Source organism: Pipistrellus hanaki (assembly GCF_964339955.1).
Source record: "Pipistrellus hanaki genome assembly, chromosome: 18".
NCBI lineage: Eukaryota > Metazoa > Chordata > Mammalia > Chiroptera > Vespertilionidae > Pipistrellus > Pipistrellus hanaki.
The window spans coordinates 24042578-24066321 of NC_140520.1; the positions used below are offsets into that span (position 1 = coordinate 24042578).

A 23744-nucleotide genomic window follows, 5' to 3' on the forward strand; every position below is an offset into this window, starting at 1 on the left:
TACTCTTATAAAATCAGTTTATAAAATTAATTTTATACTTATTTTATGTCCCAGGTCTGAAAGTAATATTAAACAGATAGTAGGAACTCGTGAATGGCCTCCTTCTAAAAGTATTACTTCATTTTTATGAAAATCTGTTTTCTCAGAAAAACATTCTAAGTGTCTTTGTTATATTCCATACTTATAACCATGTATGGGAGCAATTAGAAGAGTGGAGATGTAAGGAAGTCTGATATGTTATTAAACAAATACAAAAAACACACACTTTTCTGGCTCTTTCAAGGTGTTTAAATAATACTTTCTAATCATTGACAAGGAAACTAAAGTCTTCAGGATCTTTGCATGCTGAGGTTTTTTTTAATATTTTCAGGTGGTAACTCATCTGTCTGCAGAATCGTAGCTGTCAAAAGCCTCTTGGTTTTACGCTGGTTGTCCCCTGTGTAAAATATATGTCCATGCATACCATGACTAAAAAATTACGTGTTTTGATAATATCACACTTGGCATCAAATATTAAACATAATTAAAATATAAATTAATTTCACAGCTTTTGTGCATATCTTATTTCTTCTCATCACCCTTTAAAATGCCTAAATGTCATTACTAAATGGACTTATTTGAGTAGATTAAAATGATAAAGTTGATCCCATTTACTTTATCTGAATCAGACCCTTGGGATGACCAGGTAAGTAGCCCTACTGGTAAGCCATGACAGTAGGCCCTAATTTGATCACATGTGCCAGCAAAAGTTTCATTTCTTCGAGTCTTAAGTTTCCTTCAGTGGTGAGATGGATCATTATTTTATGTACCACTAAGGGGGGAAAAATGTAAACAGGCAAACTAGAGCAGATGATCAGTTTTTAAGTTATATCCCAATTTCAGAGATATTGAAAGTTAAGCTAGGGAAAGGGAAATTGGGAGTTCAGTTTTGGACATGAGTTTTAGGCATCCAGGCAGAGAGTTGAAATGAGAAGTTCAGTATAGTTGGAATTTAGAAGGAAGATCTGAGCTGGAAATACTGGTACTCATATAGAAGGGTATTTTAAGTCTGTATGAGTTCACCAAGAAATTGAGTGCAGATAAAGAAGAAAAGAGGGCCAGTGACTGGGACCTTTCACATGCCAACATTAAGATGTAATGTTGAGCCGAAACCAGTTTGGCTCAGTAGATGGAGCATCAGCCTTCGGACTGAGGGGTCCCAGGTCAATTCTGGTCAATAGCGTGTACCTTGGTTGCGGGCACATCCCCAGTAGGGGGTGTACAGGAGGCGGCTGGTTGATGTTTCTCATTGACATTTCTAGCTCTTTATCCTTCTCCCTTCCTCTCTGTGGAAAATCAATAAAAATATTTTTATAAAAAGAATGTTCCTTTGAGGACCAAGCTAGGCAGGTTGATGTATTTTATTTAATGTGATGTGAGATTATATAATTTTAAGCACTGTGATCTCTCTTTCTGTAAGCTGGAGGATGCTGGCACCTATACCTGTGTTGCAAACAACGCTGCAGGTGAAGACACACACACTGTCAGCCTGGCTGTACATGTTCTCCCCACTTTCACTGAGCTTCCTGGAGAAGTGTCATTAAATAAAGGAGAGCGGCTAAGGTTAAGCTGTAAAGCAACTGGTATTCCACTGCCCAAGTTAACATGGACCTTCAATAACAATATTATCCCAGGTTGGTAATTTAATTCTTCAGAAGAGAAAAAAAAATATGACCATAAAAAAAAAACTCTAATCCAATCTTCATTCCTTTAGCTGCGGGAATTGATTGAAAGTTACATGAAAAAGTCATTGTTTGCCCAAGCCGATGTGGCTCATTTGGTTGGGCATCATCCTTGCACTGAAAGGTTGCCAGTTCGATTCCTGGTTGTGGCACATGCCCGAGTTGCAGGCTGGATCCTGGAGGGGGGCATGCAAGAGGCAGCCAATCAATGTTTCATTCTCACATCAATGTTTCTCTGTTTTCCTCTCTCTCTCTCTCTCTCTCTCTCTCTGAAAAAATAAAAACGGCAAAACAATTTTAAAAAGAATTGATTGGTCCACGTTCTATAAAACGTGTAAGTGGTATTCTTGTCATTCTTTTGAAAGGATAAGTTGGTCACAGGGCTATATATTGCAGGACATAAGTAGATATTTTTAACCCAAAAATAATCTGTCTCCCTCAGGAGAACAGTGTATTATAAATACTGCCACCTAGATTTATCCCCACTGGATCTCCTTCATTATTGATAAATGAATTATGTTGGCTACCATTAAGAGTGTTAATTTTACAGAGAACTCTGCTTCTCACTGATTGCATTAATCTTTATTACAGTATAGATTGATTATGTAGAAATTTCTAGTCAATATGTGAACTACATATTGAGGTAGTTAGTGCCTGGAACTCAAGAGCTGGGACGACAAATACCTCCTTATTTGTTAGACTTCGTTATGAGCATAAAGACGTTGCAATAGTAAAACTTGTCCAAATTTGACTTCTGAAATCCTGCATTATTAGAATTTAATAAATACCTTTCTAGAAATGTAGTAATAAACTTTAGCTCTTTCTGTTATAAATATTTATGTTAATGACTGGAATTCATCAACTATATCACCTTAATAACAATAGTATATGTCACTAAGGGAAAATAACGTGCAAAAATATCTTAAGTACTATTTTCTGAAGGTGTAGTTCTTATTTAGCTATTTAAATTTTAAAGCCTAATTTCTCACTTAATGTTCAGTGGTATGAAATTTTAAAAGATGGTTTGAGTGGAAAACTCATGCAAGATAAATATATACTTAACATAATTCTATATTAGCTGGTCTAATCAGAATCTTATTTAGTATCAGTTGCTTTAGGATTAACCTTAAAGTGTACTCCAAATATTATAACTACCTCTGTAAGTATTTATATCATCACTGATTATGGGGAAGTTTAAATTATTATGTTGTCATTGCCTAACGGGTGTACGTTTTCATGACATCCCCTCTGACCTGCCAAGTCACTTGAACTGTAATTGAAAATTTTTTCATGTTTTTGATGGAAATAGTTTGGGAGGAAAAGTGGTGGCGAGATAAATTAAATGGAAAATGTCGTATTTCTGAGGGAAAGATTTTTGAAACCCAGAGAGACTACGAACCAGGGTTAGGCAACACTTGGAGATGAAAGGTGTATTTTCAATCTAAGATAGTTTTGAAAATATTTGTTTTCACTCTCTTTTCCTGCTCCTCCTGCTGTTTTTCATTCTTCAAACAAGCATTTAAAGACATAGCAAGTAGCCCAGAGGGAAGGGATCTGTGGAAAAGGCTCTGTTCTCCAAGGTTATGATGAGATCTCAGGTTCAATTGCTGACTAACACATAAATCTAACCTGCAAAATACGGAGCTGTTGTGGTTATTTCCCTAGGTTACTGACAGGCATTCGTGTTGTTTCCTAACTTGTTTCTCTCAGCCCACTTTGACAGTGTCCATGGACACAGTGAACTTGTTATTGAAAGGGTTTCCAAAGAGGATTCGGGTACTTATGTGTGCACTGCAGAGAACAGCGTTGGTTTTGTGAAGGCAGTTGGATTTGCTTATGTGAAAGGTAGGTAAATGTGCCTTATTTTTTACTCATAATTTACTTATAATAAATGGTTTGCATTTTCCTTCCTTATTATGTAGTAACTAGAGGCAAATTGCATGAAGATTTGTGCAAGAATAGGCCTTTCTTCCCCTGGCTTAGCCAGGAGCTCCCGGCTGCCCAGGAGCCTGCAAGTCGTCGCTCCCAACCAGAGCACAGCTCCTGTAGCTCCCTCCACCGCCCACACTCTCCCTCATAGCAGGCAACCCTCCCCGCCCAGCCACTCCATGCCTGGGTATGCAAATTTACCCACCATCTTTGTTGGGTTAATTTGCATACTCACTCCTTATTGTCTGGTGGGCATCGTGGAGGTATGGTCATTTTGCATATTTTTCTTTTATTAGTGTATTAATAGATGCACCATACCTTCAGTTTATTAACCCATTTAGTCCTAATTCACAGGTATGCAAATTCATAAGAAAAAGAATATTTTAAACATGCAACTCAAAGTAGGTAAGCAGTAAGTAAGGAGATTATTTGCCACAAAGTGTAATCATCTGCAAAAATATTAAACTGGTGAGATTATCTAATTGATTAGCATGAGCCATTGATTTTGGGAAATTCATGGAGATTGAAAGTGGCTGTACCCTTCACTAAATGATCTTTCTAAATAAGTCAAAATCACAAAGAATTTATCAGAGTTTCCTTTTACTTCTACTTGACTTGTGTTTTTCCCCAGAACCTCCAGTCTTCAAAGGTGATTACCCTGCTAATTGGATTGAACCACTTGGTGGAAACGCAATTCTGAACTGTGAGGTCAAAGGTGATCCTGCTCCAACCATCCAGTGGAGCAGAAAGGGGGTGGATGTTGAAATTAACCACAGAATCCGCCAACTTGGCAATGGCTCCCTGGCCATTTATGGCACCGTAGTAAGTCTCACTAGAATTGTTGGTATACACTTCAGCTGCTACAATGAATGCCTTTCTATAGGTGCCATGGATGGGGAAAGTTTCTCTCGCATTTTAATTTAAATCATAAAATCTGAATCAATGGGTTGTTATAAAGACTGAAACAATGGTTCAAATAGATTCTTTTTAGGCCTTTTGAAGAAGTATGAACCATAAAATAGTTTCTCTTCTTTTTTCCCGATCATTGGCCTATTGGTTAGCATCAGCAGAACAGGAAATGGAAAAAATCACAAACACAATTACAAACAAGTTTTAGGGCAGTTTTCATCACTAAGTCAATAACTATATAGTAGGCTTTTCAACAACTTTAGTAATTTGGAAAATGAGTAGAGATTTAAGTTATTCTAATTTGAGGGTCATGTGAATGAGATATTTTATCTAATATTTCTCAGCTAGACTACATGCAGGTAATTTGTTAACCTGTTTTTTAATTAATTGAAATAATAATTAAAACATACTTCTAGTCACCTAATCCAATGGACCATTCTTAGTCTTTATTCTCCTTAATTTAGTTTCAGCATTAGATGTTGGTTATCTCCTAAAATTTTGAGATGTAGCTACTGTAACACTAATGAGTTTCAGCATTATTCCCTCTTGCCCCTTTGTCTACATAAATATTACTACTTCTATGATTATTAGTACTTCTAATACCAACATTAATACTAATACAAATCTTTTTTTCACACAATTTCAGATTACTAAATATCTATCTCCAATCCTGAAACTCTTTCAGTTACAGTTCCCTACTAGAAATTTCTATTTTGATAACACATTGGCAACCCCAACTGAACATCTAAATCAACATCTATCTTCCTTCTCCCATACTCCTCTATTTCCTGCAATTCAGTTTCCCTTTACTGTCATAATGTTTCTATTAACAAGACCATAATTCTCCTATTCATAAGACCTTTAGCGAAATCTGTGACTCTTACTAGTTGCCGAATCTAAACTCATATAGTACCTATTTTTTATACCACACACATATAAACTTGGGAATTACATTCTATGTTTTATAATTTCCAATAAATTAGCTTTTCGCTTTCTTAATTTTCAATCTCTATATAGAGGCTAAGCTTAATTATTTTTATTAACTAATCCTCATTAGAAAAGACTCAATATTTATTAACTTGCCCTGATTGTTTTAATGTTTTTAAAGTTACTATAAGCATAACATCAACATTTTCCTTCAGTAAGGTAATTTTGGATAGATGATTATTTTAAAATGCTATGTTTGCTTTGGTTTCCTAGTAAGTACTGTCCTAGAGAGCAATAATGAGCTGTTTTGGGGGTGGGGGGGGAAAGTAGGCTGGAAATTTCTTTTTCCGCTTCTTTTTTTTTAAGCCTATTGATAGGGTTAAAGATATGTAGGTTTTTCTATTTCCATTGACATGCCATCTCAAAAAGGAAATTTGATATAGACTAGCGTCATAGTGAACAAAATTATTTGCCCTACTCTGTAAGCTCACGTTTCCACGAACACTGCTTTTTCCTTAGAATGACGATGCCGGTGACTACACATGTGTAGCTGCTAACGAAGCCGGGGTGGTGGAGCGCAGCATGAGCCTGACACTGCAGAGTAAGCTGCTTCCTTCAATTCCAGCTAAACACTTGATCTAAGCAATGTTGCCTAATAAAGAATGTCCACTGTCCTTAACTTTATAGCAGGTACCTCAGCGGCAGCTTTCAGGGAGTTGTCTGCTCTTACGTTCTGCGGCTGATGGAGCCGTTGTTATTGAGCGTAAGGCAGATACAGTTTGGCACAGGCATTTTTCTCTATTTTATCTAACACCTGCAGTTCAAAATCGCAAGTGCTTCACGGCAGAGCATTTTGTTTGTTTGCAATATATTCCATTGAATATTCTTCTTATAGTTCACCGCAGTTCTTATAAATTGCTCGCAAAGATGCCATTCTGGGGCTCTTTAAAAGTATGTATTAAAAATAATGACCTAGTGTAAATGACCTCAAAAGTGCTCCAGACCTATTGCTATTTCCGTGGAATAGCTATGTGATCTGGGCAGGCTTATCATCCGCATCATGAAGCCCCTCAGTAGAAACCCCCAGAAGAAAGTGCTTTCATAATTAGAAAAACAGGAAGGACTCCAGAGACCCATTGAACAGTCCCCAGAACCACTTCAGGGACTAACCCAAGGCCAGCATCATCGAGTTGAGAACTGAAGCCAACCAACTTGAGTGAATAGGCTCAGTACCTAAGGGGATGAATTTACATTTTCTTCCTTCACTGTGGAGAGATGCTGTTGACTGGCATTTACTAACAGCTATTTGCCAAACCACTTTTCTCTAAGAATTTAACATTGAATAGATAGTTTTACAATGTCTAAGACAGTGTTTTCTCTCAAGCTATTGAGGTAGAATTGACAAATAAAATTGCAAACATTTAGAGTGTACAGTGTGACGATTTGCCATACTTATGTATTGTGACATGATTACCACAATGAAGTTAATTACCACATTCATCACCTTACCCAGTTACTGCTTGTTTTGGTTTATTTTTGGTGAGGAAACTAATGACCTATACACTTAGCAGATTTCAAGTATACCGTGCAGTATTATTAACTAAAATCACCATGCTATTCATTAGCTCCTCAGAACCCATTCATTTTATAACTGAAAGTTTATATCCTTTGACCAACATATTCCCATTTTTTCCACCCTCTGGCAACCAATAATCTACTCTTTGTTTCCATGAATTGGACTTTTTTTTTTTTTTTTTTTAAGATCCACATATAAATGATACCATATGCTATTTGTCTCTCTCTGTCTGGCTCATCTCATTAACATAATGCCCTCCAGGTCCACCTTTGTTGTCTCAACTAACAGAATTTTCTTCTTTGTTTTAGCTGGAATATATATATATATAAACTATACATGCACTCACACACCACACATACACCTTTATTCATTCATCCGTCAACAGATACTTAGGTTGTTTCCATATCTTGCTAAGTGCATATTTATCAAATGATAATCTTGTGGGATGTCATTAGAAAAAAAGTCGAGTTTGATGGTCAAATAAGTCTGAGGAAATAAGTCATTTATTAAATATATAAAGAACACCCACTATATGCAGTAAAGTTTCTTTATTGCAGATCTTTCCAAAAAATGTTAATATGCTGATGTGAGTTACAACTCAACAAGAGGAGGATATAAAATGCCACATTTCCCAAATACTAAATGTTATTTCCGTGAAAACTTCTCCCTTCCTTGTTTGGGTGAATGTAGGTAGAACATCACATGATTAATCTCTTATGAAAGAGTGTTCACTGACCAGGTTTAAGACAGGCTGCATTAGATGAGCTCATTTAAAATTACTGACATTTAAATAAATGAGTCATATAAAAGAAGCCAAAAAGATAATTTGTTTAAAATTAAGATTAAAGAACCAGAAACCATGTCTTCATTTTGATAAAATGACCATGTTTAACTGATCATTATGTGACTGGTGAAATTAAGTCAACCTTGAAAGATGTACATAAGGAATTTTATTTTTGGATTAATTTACAGCCTTGTGTGCATTTGGAAATGGTCAACTATGGTAGATTTTGAGTTTTATTTGACACTTTCTTTGACCATAATAACATGAGCAGATGAGCTCATGTGGTCATTATATTGCCATTTAGTGTTGAGTGATTAATCTGAAGTATTTACTTTATTCAGCAAGCTTATTAAAAGCATAATGTAATCTGAACACTGGGAGAGAAACAAAAGCTCAGGCATTGAAACTTCCTAGCGTGAGGTTAATGTAAACATCAGTTGTGTAGAATGATGTGGGCGTTCATATAAATATTACATTAATAATGACTCCCCTGAGATTCTAACTTCATATGAAAAGGCAATACATCAGTAATTTCTTTATATAAAATACTAGCATATTAATATCACAATAAAACACATTTTCCTTCTATCTTTTTGTTTTATGTTCTATTATTCCAGATACACTTCTCGATCTAAGCTATGCAACCACCAACCTGAATTATCTGATATTTATTCCCTCTCTTTAAGCAAATAATCCTTCCTTTAAACTCAATCCCACTAAAACACTGCTGTCATCCCATCGTATTCCTTCAAGGATATACACACTCCCCTCTGCTTACCTATGTAAATGCAAATCTTTCTAATTTTCATTTGAAGATTTTAACCAAATGTTTAAGACCTTGTAAGCCACAAGGTCTTAGATGAATCATCCTTTCAAAGCTAAATTCATGACCATGCTATTTTTTCCCCTCCAATAGGCTCCCTTCTCTTATATATAATCTTATCTATTTTTGAAAATACAGTCAAGCTTCTTATCCCCCCCATGAAGTCTTTCATATTCTATCTTGACATGTAGACTTATAAAACGATAAATATTCCATCAGCAGCTATGTACACTTCTTTCACATTTTCTCCAAAGACCTCACTAGAGCAGGTGTCATCCACTATAGGAACTATTAACTCTTACCTCCTTCTTGGAACTCCTTCCTTTGGTTGCCAGAATACCATTTTCACTGATTTTCTTCCTACCTCAGTGATCAGTTCTTAATACCATTGATGGGTTTCCCTTCTGTCCATCTCTTCAATAATATTGCAATAGTTTCTGTCTCTGGCCCTCTTCCTCTTATTTTAGACTCACTTCTGAAATAATCTTATCCACATGTGAAAGACTCACAAGTCTGTAGTTTTAGCCCATTTCTTTATATTCACGTTCCATCTAGACATTTCTATAGCCATGACCCACAGATACCTCAAGTGTAGAGACAGTTCTGAATGGATGCAAATCATCATTCCTTACTCCCTCCCAACAAATCTGTTCTTCCTCCAATGTTCAATCAAGTTGCCCAACATACACTATATTTCCTAAATCAAAACCCTGTAGTCATTAATTCCTTCCTTTACCTCATACAATTCAAGGATAGAAAGTACTATCATTCCTACTTTCTTGATAATTCTTGAATGTCCTTTTTCATCTTCTTTTCCAGTGACATATTTTCATGTGACTTATTAAGGTATTTTTGTTTATGTTCCCATGACTCCATACATTTACCTACTCTACTAAGTTGTAATCTACCTATCCTATTACTTCATTCTATAGGTATATTATAACACAACTAAATAATTAGTTACTGGTCTATCTTATCAGTAGACTATGAACTCCTTTAAACTAGAAGAAGTTATATCTGTTACCTCTGTATCCTCAGCATCTAGCACAATGCCTGGGAAATAGTAGGCTCTCAATGTGTATTTAATGAATAAATGAATGATGATTTAATGAAAGAATAAGTTAATAATGACTCCTTACCACAAAATATATATATATATAAAGTGAAATATGTGAATGTTCATTATGTAAAAAACATCAATGCTAATAATAGCACTAATACTCTTTTGGTCTGTGCCTACATCACCTTAATGGAGTCTAACAAGAATCCTTCAAACTAGGCACCATGTTTAAGGACACGAAATCTCAGAGAGGTAGTAAGGAGTGGAAGCAGGACTTGAATTCAAAACCTTGACTGCAGATCCCATGTTCTAGGCTACTCTGCTTAAGGATTTAAAATTTTGACTTTTACTAAGTAAAACAGCTATGAAAATTCTATCAATGGTAATTACAACCTTAGTAGTTGAGAAGCTACCTTGTTTTATAAGCCAGGCAGAGAAAGATAAATATCACATGATCTCACTCATTTATGGGCATAAACTGATGAACAAAAACAGATCCAGAGGCAGGGAAACATCGATCAGAACCTCAAACCTCAGGGAAGATAGGGGAGGGTGGGGGTAAGGGGGAGAGATCAACTAAAGGACTTGAATGCATGCATATAAGCCTAATCAATGGACACAGACAACAGGGGGGTAAGGGCATGAATAGGGGGGTTGAGGGGGAATGGGGAAATAAGGACACATATTTAATAACACAATCAATAAAGAAATAAAAAATAAAAAAATAAAAATAATGTTACTATATAATATTGATGAAAATGCTTATATTACTCCCAAAACTAAGAAGCATTATATACTTTTTTTTTTTTGTAGGTCCTCCTATTATCACTCTTGAGCCAATAGCAACAATTATAAATGTTGGTGGCAAAGTCATATTGAATTGTCAGGCCACTGGAGAGCCTCATCCAGCCATTATGTGGTTTCGTCAAGGGCACGCTATTCCCTGGGATGACCGTGTTAATGTGTTGTCCAACAACTCGTTATATATCTCTGCTGCTCAGAAAGAAGATACATCTGAATATGAATGTGTTGCTCGAAATTTGATGGGTTCTGTTCTGGTCAGAGTACCAGTCACAGTCCAAGGTGAGTGTGATCAGATGGATATTCATATTAAACAGCACACAGAGCAACTCAAGTCATAAAGATTATTAAGCATCTTAATCCAAGCCTCCTAAACCCTTGAGACATTTCTAGCTTATGGAGCTTGGACAAAAAGCATACCACAATTTGCAGGCTGAAGGGACTAAATACAGAATAGCGCTGAAAAAATACCAACTTAATCATTTAAATTCCCAAACTGAATTTTTGATTGGAAATAGTCCACTTTATTCTCAGAAATCAATGTGTACATTTTGCTTTTTAAAGGCATATTCAAAAGGTAAACAGTATGTACTTTCAGTAGTCATGTCTGAATGAGTTAGGATAGGAACTGGGCAGAAGCTCTAGTTAACTGAAGTTCTTCTCTCATTTTGCCATAAAAGAGAGCTTCCATGAGCAATTTCTCAGCAGCTCCCGACTTAGCTGTAGACCCAGTGCACGTTTTCATGAAATCCAACCTGCAGGTTTTTTTGTTCACTAAAACAGAGACAAAGTAGAATGTCTTCTTTGTAGTTCATGGTGGGTTTTCCCAGTGGTCTGCCTGGCGAGCCTGCAGTGTCACCTGTGGAAGAGGCATCCAAAAGAGAAGTCGCCTGTGCAACAACCCTCTTCCAGCCAATGGTGGGAAGCCATGTCAAGGGTCAGATTCGGAAATGCGGAACTGTCAGCATAAACTGTGTCCAGGTACTACTCTTTATTCGACAGATAGACATTTGTTCATTTCAGTTTCCTAACGATGGGTTGTCCCAGAATTAGTACTTTCTTTTTTTATTTTAATATATTTTTATTTATCTCAGAGAGGAAGGGAGAGAGAAACATCCATGATGAGAGACAACCATTAATGGGCTGCCTCCTGTACAGCCCACATGGGATCAAGCCTGCAAACCATGACTTCCTGGTTCATAGGTCAACACTCAACCCCTGAGCCACATCAGCCTGGCAATACTTTCTTTTTTTATTGAATTTTTGGGGATGACATTGGTTAATAAAATTATACAGATTTGTATACAGCTTACAATGTATCACCTGTGTATTGTATTGTATGTTCACCACCTCAAGTCTCCTTCCATCACCGTTTATCACCCATTTACCTTCTTTACCCCCTACCCCCATCACCTTTTGTCCCCTCCTTGCCCCGGTATTAGTACTTTCAATTGAAATGTATCTCATGATCTCATGGTGTAATGTTTCACCTTTGTCCAGTGCACGGTGGCTGGTCAGAATGGAGCCCTTGGGAAGAATGCACAAGAAGCTGCGGACGTGGCAACCGGACCAGAACCAGAACTTGTAATAATCCATCAGCTCAACATGGCGGGCGGCCGTGTGAGGGGACCGCTGTGGAAGTGATCATGTGCAACATTAGGCCGTGCCCAGGTGAGAACCCACCGATGAGCAAACCTTTCCTGTTCTTAACTCCCATCAGGGGGTTAGAATGACCTTTTCTTCTTCGCTGTGGAAAGAGGTAACGGCCTCTCCCCTGGGATATATTTGTTCTCCGTGTTCTCAGTTCTGTCTCCTGTATAAACTTGGGGAGGTAGAGCATGCATCGATGTTAAGTAAAACATCTGATTTAACTGACCATGATTAAAGGCTCCACCAGACTGTGGTGCGTTTTGAATCATGCAGAGAAAACATAATTACAAAGTCATAAAATGTTAGAGGCCATGACGTTAAGTCACACCTAATCCAGTCTTTCATTTTCAGGTGAGAGAAATCAAGCCTAGAGAGGTTAAAGGGTTTCCCAGAAACACCAGTTAGTGAGGGCTAACATAATAATAGTTACCAGTGACTGAATACCTACCGTGTGCTAGGTGCCAGGCTAGGTGCTTTATATACGCACTGTTTTTGACTTTGTGAAACAACCCTACAACATACGTTTGGATCCGTGCTCACCTCTTGGAGTTTAAAGTGACAGAAATCAAACTTACATAAGCTTAAGTGAAAATTCCCCTTTCAGGTATGATTGAAACCAAGAGTTGGGCCAATAGTTTACCAGCGTGTTTTCCATGTCGCATCTCTGCTTTCCTCTCTTGGCTGTATTTTCCTTTAAACTCGTTCCATGTGATGGAAAAAATGACCACGGCAGCTCCTGGCTCACAGGGGCCCTATAATCTCAGGCCTCGGAGACAAAGAGTTCCTCTCGCTCAGAATTCGTATCAACCTCTGGGGAAGGGCCCTGTTTGATTTTTGTTTGGATCCGTGCTCACCTCTGACCTAGAGTCCAGGAGAAGGACAATTTGGTAACCATCTTGGGTTACTTAGTGCCAAGAGGATTAGGGTTCCTTGTTTGAAAGAAATAGAAAAATGGCTCTTCACTTGTTTGTTGATTCATTGATTCATTCAAAAAAAGATTTGATTCATCCAAAAAAAGATTTGTTGAGCACCCATTCTATGCTCAAGGCACTCTTCTAATTATTTAAAACTAGATTGATAAACAGATAATATTTCTATATTGATAAGCATAGAGAACAAACCCACATAGTTGAAGTGATGGAGTAGAACTAGGAGCGACACCTTCGCTGAGATAGTAATAAAAAAATGAAATTAATAAGCCAAACTGAGATAGTTATCTGTTTCATTGGATATTGCATGCTATTGTACAGATGAGGAAACTAAGACTCAGAGGATATATGAGAATTAATTCACTGAGGTTACATAGCTAGTTAAAGGTAAATCAAGAATATGAACCCAGGTCAACCTGATGTTTCCCTCGCCTATTCACTTAGATCCTGCGTATCTTAGTTTGTAGTTCAGAAGTTTCATTTGCATTTAAAAATAAAATACTGTCATGAAATCTTAAAGAAAATAAACAAGAAACCAAAATGTTTCTTCACCTTGAAGAATTAGAAAGCTAATTATAATAGCATAATACATCAAAATAAAAAATACCTAATGACAACAATCTTTGTACAGTTTGTTAACAGTGATACCTATATCATGAAAAGCTAAATGATTTTTATAAATGCCCTTGATTCCTTGAACACTTCCTTATTTTCTGGCACAAATGGATATTTTAGGCTTATATTGTACTTTCTCCACCCCAGTTAGAATGGTATTTTTAAACTTCCAATCCTCCCCCTAATAAAGATAGATATCTTCTGGAATGGACCTTTCTGCTGGCATTGGACAGTCATTGTCATTAAAAAACAAACAAACATATTCTTACAGATTACTTAAAGAATGAGCATTTTCTTAGAGTGTGTGTGTGTGTGTGTGTGTGTGTGTGTTTAAATCATTGAGAACTTTGAGTAAAGAATGGTCATACTACCCTGTTTCTCTGAAAATAAGACAGTGTCTTATATTAATTTTTTCTCCCAAAGTTGCGCTAGGTCTTATTTTCAGGGGATGTCTTATCTTTCCATGTGCTAGGTCTTATTTTCGGAGGATGTCTTATTTTCGGGGAAACACTGTAGCTCATAGCTCACACATATGCAGGACTTTAAAACTATGTGTGCTGTACTGATCCCAGGCTTTTTCATCTATAAACTCATTATTCCTCACTTTGACCCTCTCAAGGCAAATTCTTTTATTATCTAGATATGGCAGGTTATAAACTGGGCACAAAAGGCCCAGTAACTCGTTTAATACTGCACTGTTAGTAAGAGCAGAGCAGTCATTCAGACCCAGGGCATCTGGCCCAGAGTCCCTGCAAGGACCATGTTCTGCTGTCTCTCCAGAGTCAGAATTGCAACACAATGTAACAACAAATCCATCTCTTACTTTTTGCATTTTTCCTATACACTGACTCCTCCACCGTTGTCTTCTTTGGTATTAAGTAGACACCATGATGTTTTATTCCTTCTCTGATTTATATTACTATTCTTTCTTTTTTATTGTTACCATTCCATTCATATAAAAGAAACATTTCAACTCCACCACATTTTATGTCATGAAGTTCACTTCTGGTTAAGGTTTTTTTTTTTTATTGATTTAAAGACATGTATATATATGTCTTCAGCCAAAAACATCTATTTATATGTAATAGAAACTACACAGATAATAAATGAATAAACATCACCCATTTATAACCCTCTGATAAAATTGCATCTATGTTCTGAGACTTTATATTGTAAGAGGTGTGAGCTTTTGTTAACCAACATCCTTGAAAATAGAATATAGGAAAATAAATAGAACAGCAGAATATTTTTAAATCACTTAGTCTATATATAAGGACTCTGAGCATCAACAATCTGAATTAATAAAGAAATAACATTGAATAATATCTTCCAAATATTTAAAAGCATTTTTCTATTCATTTAGGTTTAGTCAGATACTTTTAAGTGCAAATTCTTGTCAGCTAAAATAAATTTGTGTGACTGTGTTTCCCTGTATCTATAAAGTTCAGGGACATGTAGTCAACTCAACTAGAAAATAGTTAATGAGAAGAAAATGCAAGATGTGTTTTAAAATTTTTCTAAACAAAGCAACCAAACGGTAATGTCTTGGTTTTGAACTTATTATTTTGGTGTCTCTTAAATTGTTAAGAGAATATTTAGACACAGACCTTCGGGCCCTGTCTTGGTTTCTATCTCCATTAAACTGGGTGATCACAAAAACATACTTTTATGAGTCCCGTATCTAAAAATGACCCTCAAAACAAATGTATGACCTGATACTGACTTATGCATTAGAGAGACCATAACATTGATACTCAGCTCATGCACATGGTAAAGAACATAAAGTACTTCTAGTCCTGTGGTCAGATGGTGCAATATGTTAGTTACCACATCGGAGGCCTTGGCCACACTTGGAAAACACTGGTCAGTTTGTTTCGGAAGTAGGTAAGTGTGTTATTCAGAACTTTTCATTCATGAACATTATGTAACGGGGACTTTTATTACAACTGTGCAAATCATCAGGTTGTTGAAAGATCCAAGTACATTTTTAAACATGGAGCTGCATCAGGCTTAAAGACGTGGTCTTGTGATCTGGGGTCCAAGTTATCACGGTGGAAGCATTTGTATTGCCCATAACCGCATCTGGATCTGTAATATAGCCTTGTTCCTAAGCTTCTGATTCTTTCCACTTTCCCCAGAGCACAGAGCACAGGCAAATGCTTATCTATCTAGGATTTAAAAAGTCAGATCGTCTTTACAGATGGTAGTTTGATTGAATTTTTATTTTAATAAAATAGCCTCTTTGGGTAATACTAAGCATTAATTTTGGCATTCATTGGCCTTCAGAATTTTCCTATAGACTTAATTTCCATGAAAATCTGATCAGAAGCAGAAAGGAAGAACATCACTCATGTTTTCTTTGGTTCCATTTTAATTATTATTTTTTATTCTGAGCTAATTTCACTCATGACTAAGTTAATCTACTTCTCTAATTTTTGTTTTGTTTTTAATACACTTGGTGCTGTGACTTGACTCTGTCTCTTGGGATATTTGTAGTTCATGGAGCATGGAGCACTTGGCAGCCTTGGGGTATTTGCAGCAGAAGTTGCGGGCAGGGGACCCAGACGAGAACAAGACTGTGCAATAACCCTCCCCCGTCATTTGATGGCTCCTACTGTGATGGAGCAGAAACACAGATGCAAGTTTGCAATGAAAGACACTGTCCTGGTGAGAGAAATACAATGTTTATACCCTCAAAAAATAAACACTGCCTCTTATCTGGCTAGTGTGTCAGTAAGAATCAATGTTAATAAGAACATTGCTCAACCTAATAATGCCCAGTGTTTAATCAGCTCTGGTTTTGTTTGTTTGTTTGTTTGTTTGTTTTTTAATCCTCACCTGAGGATATTTTTCCCATTGGTGTTTAGAGACAGTGGAAGGAACAGGGAGAGACAGAGAGAGAAACATCAATGTGAGAGAGATACATCGATTGGTTGCTTCCTGCACATGCCCTGACCAAGGCCAGAAATCAAGTCTGCCCTTGACTGCCAGAGATACATGCCTTTGACTGGAATCAAACCTGAGACTCATCAGTACGTGGGCTGATACTCTAACCACTGAGAAAATTGACTAGGGCTAACCTGCTCATTTTTAAGTATTGATAGAGCACTTTTATTTGTTCCTTAACCCAGTTGATGGCAAGTGGGCCAGCTGGGCCAGTTGGAGTGCCTGCACCATGTCCTGCGGAGGAGGAGCCAGGCAGAGAACAAGGGACTGCTCTGATCCCGCCCCACAGTATGGAGGAAGCAGGTGTGAAGGGAGTGATGTCCAGAGCGATTTTTGCAATAGTGACCCTTGTCCAAGTGAGTGTTGGAAATAGTGAGTCAAAATTATACTTTCTTAAAGCTCCACTATGGCTTTTAGGTCCTTAAAGTTATAATATCCCGTGACTTGATTTGTCTACCTCTGATTTAGGACATTAAAATGTTATATGGTTGCTATAAGTCTGTGTTATACCTTAGAAGTCATTGATTTGTATGGGAGGGGCTGTGCCCGATTTCATTTACTCTATGGCACCCGCAGCAGAGTGCAAGGGCAGCGGCACCCGGACCTGTTAACTGTTCCTAACGTTGGTGATTCCTCTATGGAGGCAGGCAGGGAGCTCTCTGCCCTAATTCAGTCACCAAACTAGATTCTTAGATCCTAGCAGCATCTGAATCCACCGTATCTTCTCAGTGTGATAACCTTGACTGATTGAGAGCCAAAGATCTTGTCTCAGTCATATCCTTCAGCTCCCGGAATACCATAAGACTCAGTAAATGTGTATTAACTGGAATTGTACAATCACTGGGATGTATACTCAGTTTCTGGTCAGAACAGCTGATCCGTCTACCTCTGGAAGTTGCCTGTTTCTAGATCCGTATGTTTCTTTTCTTTTCCTGGGGAGAGTCTTTCCGTACCTGTTGAGTGGATGTCATTGGTTAGCACTTCTCCAATGGTTCTGCCTTGTAGCTCATGGAAACTGGAGCCCATGGAGTGGCTGGGGACTCTGCAGTCGGTCCTGTAACGGAGGGCAGATGCGGCGGTACCGCACGTGTGACAACCCTCGACCCGCCAACGGAGGAAGGGCCTGTGGAGGGCCAGACTCCCAGATCCAGAGGTGCAACACTGACATGTGTCCCGGTGAGCTCTCCGACTCCTGCAGGAGAGAACAAGCAACACATTCTATGTCGTGTTCATATGGCAGCGTCATCATCTCAGGTCTTAAAAATTGTATCGGCAGGGCCCCCCATTCCATATTGACCATTCCATTCTTGTTCACAGTGGATGGGAGTTGGGGAACCTGGCAAAGTTGGGGCCCGTGTTCTGCTTCTTGTGGAGGAGGTGAAAAGACCAGAAAAAGGCTGTGCAACAATCCAGAGCCATCTAACCGTGGGCGCCCCTGTCCGGGAGACGCCACTCAGGTTTCCAGATGCAATATACACGCTTGCCCAGGTAAGCAACTCAGTGAGATTGGGACAGAACTACTACTGGCACATTTACAACCTTTCTGCAAATTAAGAAAAGGAGTCGCTCTGAGCCCACAAATTACAAAACAGTGCTATCTCTAGGAGGGAGAATTGGGGGGAAAGTTCTTCCCTCCTCCTGTACCCCAAAACTCATGGCTGGATTTTAGCCTCTGCTTACCACTTCCCAGGCTCCCTTGTGATAAGATCTGGTCTGCACAGCCATACATAGCAGTCCTGGGTGTGAGGGGTGAAAGGCTGTGGAAATGTAGGGAAAGCCTGTTGAGATTTCAGGCTGAAGCATGAGGGTAGAGCAGAAGCTGAACATCGAACAGGAATACACAATTGGAGGCTATTATTTCAGAGACTTAAAAGGAGAGAACCTGAGTGTGGAAAGTGAAATAGAAGCCAGTTCGGTGTGAGGACAAATAGTAGGAGGAGTTCAATTCAGCTACTACGACTCAAATTACGCAACATGGCTAGCTATTGTAAGTAATGTAAAAATTTAGGAGGAATGGAGTCAGAATTCTAGAACTAATGGATCTTAGAAAGCATTTGCTGGAGTCCTAAGAAATGGTGGGTTGCCCAGCCAATGTGGCTCAGTGGTTGAACATCAATGCATGAACCAAGAGGTCACTGGTTAGATTCTTGGTCAGGGCATATGCCTGGGTTATAGGCTCATTCCCCAGTAGGCAGTTGATCAATGTATCTCTCTCATCTCATCAATGTTTCTGTCTCTCTAGCCCTCTTCTTCCCTCTCTCTCTGAAATGAACAAAAACATTTTTTAAATGGTGGGTAGTCCTAAGGGTACTTGTCTCAGAGGATAGACCTTCTAAGGACTAGAAGAAGACCAGAAAGAACAGTTTGACACTGTTGAAGCATTGAGATATGACTGGACTTCCCAAAGCTTTAAGGTTGCTTTAGAAATAAAATGTCCCTGGAAATCAAGAAGGCTCATTTGGCACAGTAAGAGAGAGAGAAGTTATATGAAAAGATTTATAGGATCTAGACAAGCTAAAGGGCAAGTGTCTATCAGTCAACTACTCAATGTATCTTCTCCACATATCACCTGATTACCAAGGATTCTGAGGTTCTTCTAACATGTAGGCATGGAGATAAGTCCCATTTCAGTGGAGGCATTTGGTAGCTCAGCTTCTGGTGGTACCAGGGCCCCCGTGGGAAGGAAATCCAAATATACTGACGTTTTGGATGATAGAGTTTGGCAAAAAGTTTCAAGGGTCCCAACTAGCTGGCCAGACTAGGAGATGGTGGTTGACCCCTGGAATTCATGATCTTCCTGTGTGAGACGGGGAAACCAAGATCACAATGGGAGGCCATGTTTGTTAGCAATGACCCAGAGAACTAAGGGAATTAGTGACCCTTCTGAATGGGGGAGCTATGCCCCTGCCTAGGAATAAATATAAGGACCCAGATGGCCTCCCAGGTCCTGATCGGGCCTGCTCTCTACTTTGCTCCATCATCTTGCAGTGCGGTTCCCATTGCTCTCTAAGCTCTCACTTTTGGTTTCTCCAATGTAACAAGCGACCACTCCCCAGAGGGTGGCACATGCCATCTCCTCTACCTGGAAAGCCCTTCTCCTGCCTTTTTCCCTGGCTTAGTTAAGACACCTACTTTTATTAGATTGCTACTCAATTTTTACTTCCTTTTCAGACTTCCCCGAGTAGTAAATCTTACACATTAGTGTAAAATTTAAATTTTACTTTTTTTTTTTGAATTCTCATTAATATCTATCTTCCCTATTTAGACCTAAGTTCTGTGAAGACAGATCTCATGTCTTTTTTCTCTTTCTTATTACTACTGTTTCCTTGATACTTGATGACCAAATGAATGTAGTCCAGAACCTGAAAGCTGAATCAAGGTGAGGAAAATCTTTTCTCTAATAAAGTAATGCACATTAAAATGTTGAAATTAAAAAAACAACAACCATAAGTAAAATGGTGAGATACTATACTTCCTGTTCTTTCTGAGATTCAATATAACTATATTTCTCCCTAGTCCATAGTACTTGATAACAATATCTGAAACACCTGGTGATTACTTTAAAATATATTCCATTAAAATATATTCTTAATGAATATTTACAAATTTCACTATCAGCTTCTTCCCAATATGTTTCTTTCTCTTATCAAAGCTTGCAATTTAATTGAGAAATAGTCATTAGCCTCCTATTCTGTTAGTAATCAATAATTTTGTTGAGCAGTGGGTAAAAAAGCATGAAGTTACTATGGAGCTACTTTTTAAAATTAGAATTGTTTTTCAATCTGATTGTCTTGGTATGAATTTTGTAGCACTGTTAAAAGTATGATTTCCTGCAACTTTTTCTTGTTAAACATTTTTTAAATATATATGTGATATGAAGAACTTGATAAGCCCAAGATCTGTAACCCAAGCTTGACAATAAAACCCCTTAGATATGTCATATTTATGTTAACACTGACCTGTCACAAGGCTGAGGAGCTGTTTTTTGCTGGTGATTCCTCCTGCCCCTTTGTTCCCACTAAGGAGGCAAAGGGCTCAAAGAACATGGGTTTTGATGTCAATCGCATCTGTGATCAGATTCTCATTCCACCACCTTTTACCTGTAATGATAATTTCTTTGAAATTTCTTTTCCTAGTTTTCAAAATGTGGCTACTTAAAATAAACCACCTTATGGGATTTTGATAGGATTAAAAGAGTTATCACATACTGAATGCTTACTATTGTGCATGATATGCTCAATAAACTCATTATTATCATCATTTCATTACCATCAGCAAACGCCCACTTTATTTTGGCTTTTGGACTGGACGCTGATTGTATTCTTTGGATTGCGAAATAACTGCTATGATGTGCATAGATTGGAAGGAGCCTGGATTTATGAAGGATGATGAGTGCTACATGAGAGTGGAATGTTTTGAAAGCTTATTTATTACACTCTTAAATTCAGATGTCATGATCTTGTCAAATGTTTGAGAGAAGATTTGTAGCATCTTTGAAAACTGGCCTTCTTTTCTCCCATGTAATGTTGATGAAATTACTTCCTTATCCAGGAATGTTTTTCCTTCCCCCAATAGGTGGGCCCCAGCGAGCCAGAGGAAGCCTTATTGGAAATATTAATGATGTTGAATTTGGAATTGCTTTCCTTAACGCCACAGTGACAGATAGCCCTACCTCTGATTCTAGAGTAATACATGCCAAAATTACCAATGTGCCTCGCAGGCTTGGTAAGTTTCTTTACTTATCAAAGTAATAAAAAAAAAAATGTATATGTTAGCCCTGACCTGTTTGGGCCATTGGATAGAGCATCGGCCTGTGGACTGAAGGGTCCCAAGTTCGATTCCAATCAAGGGCATGTACCTTGGTTGCAGGCACATCCCCAGTAGCGAGTGTGTAGGAGGCAGCTGATTAATGTTTCTCTCTCTTCAATGTTTCTAGCTCTCTATCCCTCTCCTTCCCTCTTTGTAAAAAAATCAATAAAACATATCTTTTTAAAAAATATATATATATGTTAGCCTTCATCTTGTTATTTCCAGTTAAAATTTCTAGAAGATGTTACTCCTAAATTATCAGTATAGTAATTCTATCACAGTAGTCAACTCTTAAAGGTGCATGAGATGCTAGTATTTGTTTTATTGTTATTCAAGATTATTTAGGATTCATGCTTATGAATAACATGCTATGAAGACAATAATAACAGGGAACTGTAAATATTTTGCTGTGTCACCTGGTGTATCTCTTTTTATGTAGGTCCAGCAATGCGAAAGATAGTTTCTATTTTAAATCCCATTTATTGGACAACAGCAAAGGAAATTGGAGAAGCAGTCAATGGCTTCACGCTCACCAATGCAGTCTTCAAGAGAGAAACCCAAGTGGAATTTGCAACTGGTTAGTGCCAGCTCAGCTTAGTATTCTATTACTATAAAAATATGATTGCCTTAAAAGCCCATGGTTTAGAACAATATATGTTCCCACAGAGAATAATTTCAGTCTTTGAAGCAATTTTATCATAAAAGATATAAAAGCAATTTTATATTTCCCTGTAAATTTTTACTGACATGGGTTTCTAAGAGCTTTCAAACAGTATAGTCATTTTTATACTCCAAAACTTTTTAATTGTATTTCCTATATCTTTTCTCCTTAAACCTTTAGGGGAAAAGTTTTAAAGGCCAAAGAGAATAAGAAAATGAGTCATTGCTATTAATTAAAAGTTTTTGTTAGCTAAACCTGAGATTCAATTAGAATACCTTGTAGGGATTCTTTATACAAAGATAGAAGTAGCCTGGCCGGTGTAGCTCCGTGGTGGAGTGTGGACCTATGAAGTAGGAATTCACAGTTTGATTCCCAATTGAGGCACTTGTCCAGGTTTCAGGTTTGATCCCCAGCAGGGGCATGCAGGAGGCAGCCAATCAATGATTCTCTCTCATCATTGATGCCTCTCTCTCTCTCTCTCTCTCTCTCTCTCTCTCTCTCTCTCTCTCTCTCTTTCTCTCGCTCTCTCTATTTCTCCCTTCCTCTCTGAAATCAATAAAAATATTTTTTTAAAGGATGGAAGTAAAAACAAGCAAATCTTAATGTGTTTTTGCTTTATCCTTAGTGTTAATGAACTTGCATTAACTGTTCATGGCTCTTTCCAAGTGCCCTCAGATCCATTTCAAACCTCATCAAAGGTGATCAAATGGCAATTATCTTTAAGGAAGAAAGACTAGGGAGGGCATAGCTTTAATCATCACAGAAGTGGGTCTGTCATGACCACCCACTTACTAAGACTCTTTTCTACTTCTTGAAACATGGGAAAGAGACTTGTAGTTATTGCCAGTTCGCATGATGAATCGGACTCTTCTCACAAGCAACCCATTTTTTATAGAATTGTCTTGCTATTGCTGGTGATTTTAAAGTGTGGAATCCTTCACATAATCATATCCCACATTTATGCCACATAAAAATACAGTTGGATAAGCATGCCTTTAATTTGGGGACTGAATGCTAATTTAATACTCTTATTGTCTATGTTTACTCAAGCTTTCAATAAAATAACATAGCTGAACTGGAAGGTAAGGTAAATCTATTCTATACTTACACAAACCTTATAGTTTTGCTGCTAAAGTGAACGCTTTGTAATTCCCAGGAGAAATCCTGCGCATGACTCATATTGCTCGGGGCCTGGATTCCGATGGTGCTTTGCTGCTAGATATTGTGGTGAGCGGCTATGTGCTGCAGCTTCATGCACCTGCTGAAGTCGCTGTAAAGGTAAACTGTCAAGATAACTTGCCTTACCCGTTTATTAGCATAACAGAGGAGTAGGAGTCAGAGATCCATAGAAAGAGCAAGAGAACTGGCGTCATTCCCCTTGTTTGCTTCAGGGGTAAATGTCTAAACCACTCCGGTTAGAAATGGCTATCTGGTCTTTGTTTACATTGGCAAAACATGGAAACCACCTAAGTGTTCATGGGCGGGTGGATGGATAAAGAAGATGTAATACATATGTGTATATCTCAACATGGATGAATCATGACAGTTATGTGCTAAGTGAAAAAAAAGTCTCTGAAAAAGGACAACAATCATATAATTTCACT

General features: G+C 37.9%; 1 protein-coding gene across 4 annotated transcripts in view; it reads left to right on the top strand.

Annotated features, from left to right (window-relative positions):
- HMCN1 (hemicentin 1) overlaps positions 1–23744 on the top strand; it is a 343610-nt gene that overhangs the window by 290906 nt on the left and 28960 nt on the right. For 3 of the 4 annotated variants that reach the window (XM_084866565.1, XM_084866564.1, XM_084866566.1), the window contains 14 exons: positions 1460–1673; positions 3432–3566; positions 4282–4472; positions 6006–6087; positions 10543–10812; positions 11341–11511; positions 12031–12201; positions 16221–16391; positions 16856–17026; positions 17676–17846; positions 17988–18158; positions 21246–21395; positions 21919–22056; positions 23297–23418. In XM_084866565.1, the coding sequence (XP_084722691.1) occupies positions 1460–1673; positions 3432–3566; positions 4282–4472; positions 6006–6087; positions 10543–10812; positions 11341–11511; positions 12031–12201; positions 16221–16391; positions 16856–17026; positions 17676–17846; positions 17988–18158; positions 21246–21395; positions 21919–22056; positions 23297–23418 (2328 nt within the window). Of the gene's footprint in view, positions 1–1459; positions 1674–3431; positions 3567–4281; positions 4473–6005; positions 6088–10542; positions 10813–11340; positions 11512–12030; positions 12202–16220; positions 16392–16855; positions 17027–17675; positions 17847–17987; positions 18159–21245; positions 21396–21918; positions 22057–23296; positions 23419–23744 lie in introns of those variants that run through there. The other variant, XR_014793395.1, reaches the window with a different exon arrangement.